This window comes from Callorhinchus milii, unplaced genomic scaffold (assembly GCF_018977255.1).
Source record: "Callorhinchus milii isolate IMCB2004 unplaced genomic scaffold, IMCB_Cmil_1.0 Scaffold1, whole genome shotgun sequence".
Taxonomy (NCBI): domain Eukaryota; kingdom Metazoa; phylum Chordata; class Chondrichthyes; order Chimaeriformes; family Callorhinchidae; genus Callorhinchus; species Callorhinchus milii.
In genome coordinates, this window is record NW_024704742.1 from 25,173,782 (window position 1) to 25,187,017 (window position 13,236).

Sequence of the window (13,236 nt, forward strand, 5' to 3'; positions counted from 1 at the left end):
GTAAGAGTGTCAGGAGTAAAGCAACTTCTAATGCCTGAGTAATAGATATTATTAATGGTGTCTAGAGGAATACATAATGTTGAAATACTCAACATCTTACTTGCTTTATTTTTGCTTGGCAATCAAAATTTAGTTTGTACGAAATGTCTAATAAAATGCCCAAACATTTCCAATTGGCCATTATCATTATTTGATCAATTTGATACAATTGACATCTCAGTAATTACCCGCAGCTTTCCAATTCATTAAATAACATCAAAAAATTTGGTACATTGTTCTGGGCCTGTAAAATCCAGGCAAATGAAACCGGAAAATGCACGCTCACAGAGCAGGTGACTATTTAGAAAATCGATCCCTAGTGAATATCTTGGCAATACTGTGCTGCAAAAATACAAGTCTGTCTCCTTTCAGAGGGTGACATTGCTCCAAAAACAAGGCAGCGGTAAAACACACAAACCTAGAGAGCAAAACCGATGGAAGAAAAAACAGAATTAAAAGGCAATGAAGATTGTTCTAGTCCAGAAGTCGACGTGAGAAGGCGCTATATCAAATGCAAAGATTATTATGATTCTTATCAAGTCACCTGGATAGTTTCACAAAGGTGTAAAAGTCTTTGAAATTCCATCCGATAATTCTTGCTCCTCTTAAAAGAAACCGCGTGTTCATTTTGCAGCGTTACACACTCCAATTAATAATTAGTTATAATTTGATCTGGTCGTAAATTTAGAATTTCAATACAATTTTTAGCAGCCAACAATAGTGCTCTCCTTCAATCAGATGCAGCTGAAACTACTGAAAATCCATGGGAGCTGAAAAAAAGGCTAATGCTATGCGCAACCTTTTAAAAGTATGACTTTCAAATCTTGTGGTCGGAAAGTACTACAATCTGACCAAACAATGCTGAAAAGTAAGCAAGCTACAATATTGCTATTTTAGTCAAGATAATTTTTTGCACATAAGAGTTACCCACAGACATGCTCTTCAAATTAAAAAAGGACCATATAGTGTACTTTTCTCTCCCTTCTCTCAATATAATGAATACCCCACCCTCGAAAAAAAATCTGAACAATCTCTGACCTTTGTTTGTTTGACTGTTCGCAGAAGGTTTGGCAATCAGAGTGGTTGGCGTTGTTGTTGATCCTACAGATGGGGATTGCCATGATGCAGCAGTACTTCCAACAGAAACTGGCCGAAAAGATGTTTGCGTTTGTCTTGGTCCAGTTTCTGGCAGTGGTTTCACATGACTGGGCAAGATACCAACTATCGGCTGGTTGGTAGTGGGGTGGAGAGGCTGGTTGGTAGCAAGGAAAAAAGGCTGGTTGGTAGCGGGGTGGAGAGGCTGGTTGGTAGCGGGGAGGAGAGGCTGGTTGGTAGCGGGGAGGAGAGGCTGGTTGGTAGCGGGGAGGAGAGGCTGGTTGGTAGCGGGGAGGAGAGGCTGGTTGGTAGCGGGGAGGAGAGGCTGGTTGGTAGCGGGGAGGAGAGGCTGGTTGGTAGCGGGGAGGAGAGGCTGGTTGGTAGCGGGGAGGAGAGGCTGGTTGGTAGCGGGGAGGAGAGGCTGGTTGGTAGCGGGGAGGAGAGGCTGGTTGGTAGCGGGGAGGAGAGGCTGGTTGGTAGCGGGGAGGAGAGGCTGGTTGGTAGCGGGGAGGAGAGGCTGGTTGGTTGTGGGGTGAATAGTCTGTGAAGTTAAAGGGACATTATAATGGCTACTGAAAGATGGCATGGCATTATAAGATAATCCAGGATAAGCATTCTTAGCAATAGGAGCAGAATGAAGAGCAACTCCCTGAGAAGGTACATTATAGGGAACTTGGCGAGGATATTGTCCACCCGTAGAGTAATTTGTTTGCTGAGGAGAACTTAAGGGAGGTCTGATAATGGTCTGGTGAGGACCCGGAGGACTAATTGATGAAGGAGCCAATGGAAGTGTGGTATACATCTGACTAGATCCTTGAGAAGTACCCAATGATGACGGACACAGGGAAGGTGTAACCATGTTCTGGCCAGACGCTTGGTAGTTATTCTGGTAGTAGGTGAAGTCACACGGTCCAGTGATGGGTGGACGTGATGCTTTATTGGGCACTTGCTGGTAAAGTTCTGGAGCAGTACTGCTGTTCTGCAGAGGTGCTCCATATTCAGTTGATAGAGGTTGCTGCATAGACAACAGATTCTTTGTTGGGTCTAAAAAAGGAAAGCATACATGAGTACAGAATTTTTTTATGATAAGCACTTGCAGATCTGAAATGAATCAAGCTCCTTCGCGAAGTGACGTCTGTGGCACTTCCAGCTCAGAGCGCACATACTTTTAGCCTTCAGTAAGTGACAGAAGTGTCACACGTGCAACACAACACGCAGGAAGCGACATCAGCACTGCTTGCTGTGCGTAGTGCAAGACGGTGAATGGCAAACTGACTACCTGGATGTTGCCCATTTTTTAGCCCCAGGATTTGGCTTCCAGTTAGTATAGGTCCACTGGACATCAGCACTTTATAAATGAGGCAACGCTATACTGATATACCATTATAACTGGGTTCCCTTGCAATAATTTAATGTACTGGATAGATACTTTTAAGGATTAATAGGTGTACAGCTATCAATTCCCATTTTCAATATTTATCCAGTTCTTTTCTAAAGGGTAAGGAACGACAATGTTAACTGCTTTATCTGGAAAGGAGTTTCACATTTCCACTACACGTGAAGGGGAGGAGGAAAAACAGGAAAAGATTTCATACTAAGTTACCATGGATGGTCAGATCTCACTTGTACACCATGTGATTCCCTAACTACACTGGAGGCTTGTAAACATTTACATGTGCCCACTGGTCACTCCTTAACTTTTTTATGATTAATCCCTTAAAGGATTAATCTCCTTAATAATAATAATCCTTGCATTTGATATAGCACTTTATCACATCGTTCACATGTCTCAAAAGTTCCAAGACACCACCTCATGTGAAGTGCTGCACTACATAAATGCAAGTTGTTGTTGCTGAAAGTTGGTCTGATACTACTTTATCAGTTTACCAAATATTGTGAAGCAAGCACATCTATTTTCAAAGTGGATCACTACACTTTATAGTCAGAGGCTTACAGGTTGGGCAGTTTCACAATTTCTAAACAGAGGAGGTTTGAACTACATTAAACCCTACCTCCCAAGGTAAGTGTTATATGAAAAAAAATCCATTGCGGATTTTAAAATTGATTCTTCTTTCAATACTGAAATCTAAATTGATAGAACTTAAGAAACAGTTAATCGAATAAACAGGAGGCAGTGGAGAAAAATGTAGAAAATGTGGATGTCCAGCAGGGGAGGAGAAGAATAGTTTCAAATATGATTTACACATAGAAATCATCTCAACCTGCTTCACAAAATTAAAGGAAAAATTAACTGAGTGTTCGGTAGGTTGATTTGCACTGGTAACCATTCCACAAACAATGAAATGAGCAATCACTTAATTCGAAATTAAAAGCCCTGTGGGGTTTTCCCACCGGGGAAGAAATCAAGATGTCTTCTGTTTGCTTCTCAGAACAATCAAAAGGGATAAACCCAATTCATTGAAGAACCTTTTAGAATTACCTCAGGAGGAATATGAAATGGTGTCTTTCTTTAGGATTATGTTTGGGTTTTGAAGTCGGGATCTGTATTTGGCTTATTTTACTGGATAATACTGAATTGTGCAAGACTAAGTGAGTCAGAAGAATTCCTGGTACCTGCTAGGCACCTACCAAGGACTCAACCTTGAGCTTGTCAAGATATATCACATCCAACTAATGAGTATCCTCAAGGGTGGGAGATGGGAGATAAGTAGGGTATCTCTGGGAAGAGAGGAGGAAAAGCAAAGCGTTGGTTCCAAGGTGACACACCAAAAGAATAGAATCCTGGATCTGAGTTATTCCTTGCAGCAGTCTTGATCGTCCAGTTCCTGAGTCAGGCAGATCCCTATTACTCTAAAGCAGTGCTGATGGCAGATCGACCGGCATAGCTCGTCAGCATGTACTGAAGGAGCCGACTACTGGATGCTGGGTTTCTTTCCCCACTCATCTTACAAAAAGTCCTGAAAAGTACGTTGGTCTACCTCTGTGACCTTCTCAAACCACACAAACCCAGCCACTCCCTCTGATCAGCAGCCTGCTTGCACGTCCCCCGCCTTACCAATCTGTCACCGCTTTCTGGAATTCCATCCTTTCCCTTGTCTCTTTCAAGAGCTGTCTCAAGGCTTTCCTCTTTGACCATCTTCCATCCCTTCCCCAGCTCCCTCATCGACTCCCACCCCCAGTTCCCAGCTTGGGTGCAAACCCTGGACTGTCCAGTGCCTTGGGACAGCCTCCTGACGTGAAAGGTGCGAATATAAGTGTAAATTTGTTGTTGGTCCTTGCTGAACATTTGCCAACATTTGCAAATCTTGTTAATCTCCAGCAGCACCCCAACGTACATTTTCATGTCCCCAAACCTTAGAAACCGTACATCTGTGGAACTCGGTAGTTTGGTTTGGAAACTCTTTAGAGAAAGGCAATCAGTTTCCATGAGTGTCAAACATTGATCAAATAATTATAGGTTGGTTTCGATGGGGGAATGAGATGATTGGAATTGATGGGGGGGGGTCACGTATCTAGTGTGAGTTTAGAAAGGCAGGTGTACTGATTTGGGTGGGTGGGGGGGGAAAAGACATTTTTGACTGAGCTCAAGGTGAACCATGGTCCAAGATTGTACCTGAAGGGTGTATGGGAGACACAGTTGCTTCTCGTTTATCTTTTAAGCGCTAGTGTAACCATACAGTTTTGGGAAGGTCTCTCAGTATAAATGAATGGCAGAATTATAGATCCAGAAGGGCATTCTGTGAGAGTCAGTCAGATGGATCTTTCCTTTGCTGTGAATTAATCCGATTTGAATCAATAAAGAAAACAATATTCATCTGGTTTTCCAGACACCCAATCAAGAAAAATAAATTCCCACTGTGAAAATATATTTTTTAACTATTTTGAACTACAAAAATAGCTAAATTCCAGGTCATAAGGTTAATAAAGATGTCACTGCCCAAGCATAGCTCGCAGGAAACAACGTCCATGGTAATCTTACCATTCAGAACTTTGAAGAAAGTTACATAGTTGAAGAAATAAAGGTAAATAAACGTCTATAATATCCATTGAAAGTTAAAACAAAATAAAAATTGCATAGAGTTTGGGATACATTTTTATAAAAACTCTCGGTAGCTGCTGAAGGCTGTGTGCAGGGTATAGAAAAATATGTGAAGACACAAAGCTATCTGAAAGCTGGCGACAGTTTCCAGGCATTAGAATTATTTTTTATACTTCAGGTTCATGACAGCTTTTCCAGAATAGATTTTATACCCCCCTTGTGCCAGATAATCTCCAGTCTTTAGCAAAGATTATCTCCATTGCGACCAGATTTAATTCATCATAAAGATGTCAACATTAACCCTGACACAAGGGAAGTCCAGAGACAACTATTGCATGATGGAGACTCAAATCTGCTGGAGGAGTTGAAGTCTCTCATTTTCTAAAGAAATGCTCCCAGAGAAATACGGGAACAATTAATGAATTGTGATGTGGGATTTAGGCTAAAAATTCCTGTGAGGGCATTTAAGGCAATAGTGTCCTTCAGATTAATTGAACATTCTCCTCATGAATACTTTGTCGGTGTTGACTGGCACAAATGGCTATAACCTTTGCCCACTGAAACGTGACTGCACTTGACAGCAATTACCTCTGAAATGCTTGGGAGACATCGACATGATGAGGTGCTATAAAATGCTAGTGTAGAAGAAGCCCTGTGGACTTCAAGGTAAATGTTAAAAGGAGAGTGTGCATAGACAGAGTGCACATTTTCAGGTGCCCAGGGATAAATTAGAGAAAGTATATAGAATTAGAGGGAGGAACTAAGAGGGAACGCAAAGCTCACCCTATTTAAGGCTTGAATGAAAATGAACCAGGCAGAACAAATCAGGTAGCTTCCACCAAGACTATTAATAATTGGAGTGATCAACTTCTGTTTAATCTATCCAAGGATGGATTTATACAATTTGTAAGAAAATTGAATACTCAATTCCAAATGTTCATATGACATGTGCTGAATGAAGCGTAGTTTTTATTTTAGCTGAAGAAGCCCCTAACAAAAAGTCCCACAAAGACTGGAAAGCAAAAGATTTGCTAAATTTGTGGATTCAACCATTTGTAAAATCTCAAAATGGTGAATTGCAGATCTGAAGTTGCAATTAACTCAGCATGTCTAGTTTGTGAATATCACATTTTACATTCCAATCTCTCAATTAAATATAGATTGCAAACTTTTAGCTAAAATATTGGTAAATAGCCTTATGATAAAACATATGATAAACAGTTGGCACATTCAGATCAAGCATAATAGGCTGTATGCCTTGGAGATATATCACCCACAAGGCTTCTTGCAATCTGATCCACATGGAACAATCTTGTATATCTCACAGCTACTATATCGACCACAACTTGAATTTATATAGTAGCTATCAACTTTTATCTTCGACCGTGCTTTCGATCTCCCTGCTTCCCTCCTGCCCTCCACCCTCCCCGACCCCCAACTCGGGTCTGAAACTCTGTCTGTCCAGCGCCTTGGGACGTCCTCCCAACGTGAAAGGCGCTATACAAATGTAATTTTGTTGTTGTTGTTGTAGCTTTCACAGAAATGAATGTCAGAAAGCGCTATGCATCTACCTCCAAATATCCCATGCCAAGATCATCTCCTACTAGAGGTAATTGCTGTCAAGTGCAGTCACGTTTCAGTGGGCTGCATGCTGTACACTCAGAATCATTGGGAACCTTTCATGCATCTCAAGTGCTTGAAAAAACCCTAAAAACTGTAGCTAAGATTATAGCTTAGAACCATATGAATTAAAGTCTCTATGTGCTACACAATAAAGTAAATTAAATAAAGTTGAGGTATAATTTGTAGTTTTATATCTTCAGTCTTCATCCATTGACCCATAGAAATATAGGATGATGCCATTCTGACATTCATTTCATGTCAGTGTTTGCTTTTCTATTTAAACCATCCTAATCCAAATGCCCTTTAACACCCGTCTTCGTTATGTGTTTGTCTAGTTCCTTTCTAAATGCCCCAAACGACTCTGTTCCAACAGCCTGTTCCAACAATTTGACTCTGGCAAATTATTTCATAAACTGGGAACCTTCTGGGTAAATATACAGTCAATTCACTTTACATTATATTCAATGAAGTACTTTGAGATGTCTGAATGACATGATAAGGCACTATACCAAATGCAAGGACTATTATTATTAACAGTATATTCTGTGAAGCGCTTTGAGATGTCTCAACGCTATATCAAACACAAGGATTATTATGAAGGTAATTTCTAACAAACCTCTTGTTTTACTCCCTTAGTCAGTCTTGAATTAATTCCCTCAATTAGTTCAGGGCAGATAATTGGTATTGAGGGCAGTTAATCGGTGTTGAGGTAAAGATCAGCCATGATCTGAAAGAATGGGGGAACAGGCTCGAGGAGCTGAATGGCCATTCCTGTTTCTGTATCTCTCAAAGTTTTTCATGATTTGATATTTTCAATCCCTTTCCATTACCTTGAACACATACATCATGTCATCCCTCATTCCTTTCTGCTCCAATGGAAAGAGTCCTAATCTCTCTCGCCTCTCATCATAGTCATCATAGTCATCATCCTTGTGAATCTATGGTGTGTCCTCTCCCCAACTTTAATATCCTTTCTTTAATGTGGTGCCCCAAACTCCCAACTCAATATTCCAGCTGCAGCCTAACCAGAGCCTTATACAGATACATCACTGGATCAAAACGTTTCATATTAACTCACTTTCAAATAAGAATCCTTCAAGTACTTCAACACTGCTGGTCACCCTTCTGATATAGTGCAAGTCAGAATCCGTTTGGGGTCAGACTACTGATATCGGAGACTTGTGTGGGAGTTACCTAAGTAGAAACAAAAGAGTATAAGTTAAAATCAAACAATGCATATGTCCAGTGTGTGACAAGTTGACTCAGCTGGTAGCAATCTTGCCTCTGTGCCAGGTCATTTTCACCAAGCTCACCTATGCCTCAAGGGCAATATCTAAAATTGAACGTTGTTGAGTCAAACTATATTCAAAACATATACTGTGAAAATATCATGCATCCACCATCAACACTGCAATCCCAGTGATAATACTATATTTAAATATTGAAGTAGAAAGCTTCAGTGATCATTTCAAATTTACATCCTACCTAGTAAGTCGAGCTCCAAACCAGATATAAAAAAGTTAGGGGGAAGATTCTCCAGCCAATGGTAAATTTAAGAGCTTTGATGAGAAGAGAATTCTATATTGATCTGTAAATTTACAAATCTTGACAGAGTGATCTTAGAGTATCATAATCGGTTATAATAATCTTTGCATTTGATGGATTGTAAAAGGATTCGACAAATGGATGTTTTTACTTGCTGATGAGTTCAAAACTGGAGGGCATAACTATAAGATAGCCAGTAGTAAATCTAAAAGAAAGTTTAGGAGAAGCTTTTTTACTCAAGAGAGTGGCAAGAATATAGAACTCACTGCCGGACGCTCTGGTTTAAGCAAAAATACATCAATGTATTTAAGAGGAAACTTAAACAGGGAGAAGAGAATAGAGGGGGATAGGAGAAGGGAAGAGTGCAGTATAAATACTGACACGGACTAGTTAGGCCGAATGGCCCATTTCCGTGCCATATCATTAAATTATAATTCTACATAGTTTTTCACATCAAATCGCCTCAAAGTGCTTCACAGATTTTTCTGTAATGTGCAGTGATGTGTATTTGTAGGCTTCCTCTTATTGTTCCCATAGTATTTCTGCAACAGTAATCTTTAAGAGTATTACGAATCTGAAAGTTGCAATTGGACGAGACATATATGAGGGAGTGATGGTATAATCAAATCTCACATTCACAAAGCACATAACTCGTTTGCAAAAGAATTGCGCAATTGGTATGATGTTTCAATAAATTCACTCGTATTAAAAAGGTATTATAGACGGTGTCAGCCTGGCTCAGTTGTAGCATTGTCGCGTTGAAATCAGAAAGTTGTGGATTCAAACCCCACATTGTAACATAGTCTAGAAGTGTGGGGGGGGGGGGGGGGGCGGTGCTGTATCATTGGAGGTCCTAAAACCTAGGATGCCCCAGCTGTTCAGGTGAACGTTACAGATCCCGTGGCGCTAATTGAAAAGGAAGTTTCTGCCGGTGTCCCGGCCATCAATCCCCCCAAATAAAATTGGTCATTCACTTCACTGCTGTTTGTGAGACATTGCTGTGCGCAAATTTGCTGCCACGTTATTCAACAAAATACAGTCACAAACTCCACTTTACATTAAGTCTTGTGCAGAGCTTCCGAGACATTCTCCCGTCGTGAAAGTCTCCATATCAAATATAATGATTATTATTATTACCACTAGCAATATAACAACTTTTATTGAGTATGTCACATTGGGATGACATCTCACTACACTACAAAAGTAACTCACTGGGTGTGGCTTCTTGAAATACCATATAAGGCGCTATATCAAGTTTTGTTTGATTAAGAACAGTATTTGGCGATATAAATGAATATTCTGTACATACAGAGGCGTAGTTAATACTCTTACGGTATTCCATGTTTGACTTGGGTTTCTATTTGACTGCAAAATAGCTTTAATCATTGAATAGTTTAACCCAGGAGAAGGGGGGCTTCAAGATGGCTGCCAAACAGCTGTGGAGGAAGGAAGCAAGAGACAACTAAGGCATTAAGGCATCCCAATCATAAATAAACCCTATTAAAATTAATACCTACTGCAGGAAGTGCAAGCAGTGGAATATGAGAGGATTATTACTTAATTCCACTCAGGAGCTGGGCCATCTGCATCATTCACAACAAGGGGTAGTCCACTGTTTACAACCGCACAAACTGCTTTCTTTTTACACTTGCAGTAACAATTCACAGCTGGGAAAATAAACTAGATTACCCACAACGATATGTTACGGTTCCTACTATTTGTGACACTCTTCTTCCTCCACAGCGGAATATCTTTTGTGATCGGAGTCGTCAGGACAAACTGGGAAATATAATGGAAAAAAATACTTGGATGAAAGAGAGAGAGAGAGAGAGAGAGAGAGAGAGAAAAAGAGGAAGCTGCGGAGATCAATTGGAGAGGAAGCGGTTAAGCCACAAAGCAAAGAGAAAGGGCTTTTTTTTAAAAAAAATATAAACAAAAAAACTAAAAGGATTGGGAATAAAGTAAGACAAAGTACAATGCAAATCCCATGTGACGCACACATGTGTTTTTTTATCCCCACTCTAAGCTGTCACATCCAAATATTTCTCTGGAGGTTCACAGGTAATAGGAGCGTAGGTCTGATTTTTATATTGCTCCAGGTCAGCTTAACAGGAGACTTAATTCGCCAATAAGAAAAAAAAATACTCGCACCCAGGCACAGGCCAGAATATATGGATATAAATATATATATAATATATATATATATATATAGATATAGAAAAATAATCCAAGTCTGAATTTTTGACCCACAAGCTACACCAGGCCTAGTCCTGCACATCTGAAATCTGGTCCCTCCAAAAGGCTACACTCGAGGCAGAGCCAAACCCTACAGAGAGGGAGAGAGAGAGGGAGACTCCAGGAGTCGAGACATATTATAAAATAAAAGTTCTTCAAACTGGCCTCGCGGTGCGGTGTGTGGTGTAGTGCTGGAAATAGCACATACATACATACATATATATATATACATACATATGTGTGTATGTGTGTGTGTCTGCTGTTAGGCCCTAACATTTGCAGCCAGGTTTAGCTGTGCAGAGAGACCCTGAGCACTCCCTCATCCCCTCCCTCCCTCCCCCTCTCTCCCTCCCTCTCACCCTCACCCCCTCCCTCCCTCTCTCACCCTCTCCCCCTCCCTCCCTCTCTCACCCTCTCCCCCTCCCTCCCTCTCTCACCCTCTCCCTCCCTCCCCCTCTCTCCCTCCCTCTCTCCCTCCCCCCCTCCCTCACCCTCCCTCCCTCCCTCACCCTCCCCCTCCCTCCCTCTCTCACCCTCTCCCCTCCTCCCTCTCTCACCCTCTCCCCCTCTCCCTCCCTCTCTCACCCTCTCCCTCCCTCCCCCTCTCTCCCTCCCTCTCTCCCTCTCCCTCACCCTCTCCCTCCCTCCCTCACCCTCTCCCTCCCTCCCTCACCCCCTCCCCCTCCCTCACCCCCTCCATCCCTCCCTCCCTCACCCCCTCCATCCCTCCCTCACCCTCTCCCCCCACTCCCTCCCTCCCTCACCCCCTCTCCCTCTCCCTCACCCACTGCTGCTGCTGCTGCTGTTGGGCCAGAGAGTTAGTACCGTGAAGCCTGGTTAGGGCCGAGGCCTAGTCCAGGAGCCACCACACCCCCTCACACACCCACACACACACACCCCCACACCCCCACACACACACACACAACCACCACCACAGTCAAACTGCACTCACACTCACCCCCACACACACACCCCCACACACACACACCCCCACACACACTCACCCCCCCCCCCACACACACACACAACCACCACCACAGTCAAACTGCACTCACACTCACCCCCACACACACCCACACACACACACACCCCCACACACACTCACCCCCCCACACACACTCACCCCCCACACACTCACCCCCACACACACACACCCACACACACTCACCCCCCCACACACACACCCCCACACACACTCACCCCCCCACACACACACCCACACACACTCACCCCCCCACACACACACCCACACACACTCACCCCCCCACACACCCACACACACTCACCCCCCCACACACACACCCACACACACTCACCCCCCACACACCCACACACACTCACCCCCCCACACACACACACCCACACACACTCACCCCCCCACACACACACCCACACACTCACCCCCCCCACACACACCCACACACACTCACCCCCCCCCCCACACACCCACACACACTCACCCCCCCCACACACACACACCCACACACACCCACCCCCCCCCCCACACACACACACACACACACCCCCACACACACACACACCCACACACACACTCACCCCCCCACACACACACACCCACACACACTCACCCCCCCCCACACACACACCCACACACACTCACCCACACACCCACACACACTCACCCCCCCACACACACACACCCACACACACTCACCCACACACACTCACCCCCCCACACACACACACACACACACCCCCCCACACACACACACACCCACACACACACTCACCCCCCCACACACACACACCCACACACACTCACCCCCCCCACACACACACCCACACACACTCACCCACACACCCACACACACTCACCCCCCCACACACACACACCCACACACACTCACCCACACACACTCACCCCCCCACACACACACCCACACACACCCCCACACACACACACACCTGCACCTCTGTGAGTGTGTGAGTGAGTGAGTGTGTGGGCGATCCTTACACCTCTCTCCCTCCCTCTCTCCCTCAGTCAGTCAGTCAGTCCCAGGCCTTATCCCTGGCTCAGACAGGCTGTGCGGGGCTGTGTTTGAGGACCCCCCCCTCTCGGCTGGGGGTAGTTTGAGGACCCCCCACGGCAGGAGAGGAGGCCGAGGCCGAGCTCCAGCCCCGGGAGGGGAGGAGGAGAGGAGGTGTTGTCCACACACTCGCTTCACAAAACAACGACGAGGGCAAACCTCACCTCACCGCCCGCAGCCCTTTCGGAGATGATACACACAGTATATGGTACGTCTACGCAGATGGGTAAATATACCGTTAAAACGGTTAAAAGGAGACGGCATTACCTTCTGACTGGTTTCCCGGTGGCTCTCCGGCACTGCTCCTCCTCCTCCTGTCTGTGCTGCAGTCGCTGCCCCACATTAAACACCGGCTCCCCCTCAGCTCAGGGAGCACAGCACCACACAGCGGCGGCGACTGTGTGTGTGTGTGTGTGTGTGTGGTATACACTGTTGGTGTGTAGTGTGTCTGTATGTGTGTGTACTGTGTATCTGTATGTGTGTGTGTCTATACTGTGTGTGTGGTATACACTGTTGGTGTGTAGTATGTGTGTGTGTACTGTGTATCTGTATGTGTGTGTGGTATACACTGTTGGTGTGTAGTTTGTGTGTGTGTGTGTATGTGTGTGTGTACTGTGTATGTGTGTGTGTCTATACTGTGTGTGTGGTATA

General features: G+C 44.2%; 1 protein-coding gene across 7 annotated transcripts in view; it reads right to left on the reverse strand.

Moving 5' to 3' along the window:
- Nucleotides 1-12,970, reverse strand: part of LOC103190869 (protein transport protein Sec24A) — a 58,840-nt gene extending 45,870 nt beyond the window's left edge. For 2 of the 7 annotated variants that reach the window (XM_042338671.1, XM_042338652.1), the window contains exons 1-4: nt 12,853-12,970; nt 9,996-10,081; nt 7,836-7,951; nt 1,078-2,178 (exon numbers count right to left, since the gene is read on the reverse strand). In XM_042338671.1, the coding sequence (XP_042194605.1) occupies nt 1,078-2,155 (1,078 nt within the window). In that variant the 5' untranslated portion in view covers nt 2,156-2,178; nt 7,836-7,951; nt 9,996-10,081; nt 12,853-12,970. Of the gene's footprint in view, nt 1-1,077; nt 2,179-7,835; nt 7,952-9,995; nt 10,082-11,321; nt 11,433-12,749; nt 12,797-12,852 lie in introns of those variants that run through there. The other 5 variants (XM_042338656.1, XM_042338664.1, XM_042338657.1 and 2 more) reach the window with 5 other exon arrangements.
- Between the last annotated feature and the right edge of the window lie 266 nt (nt 12,971-13,236).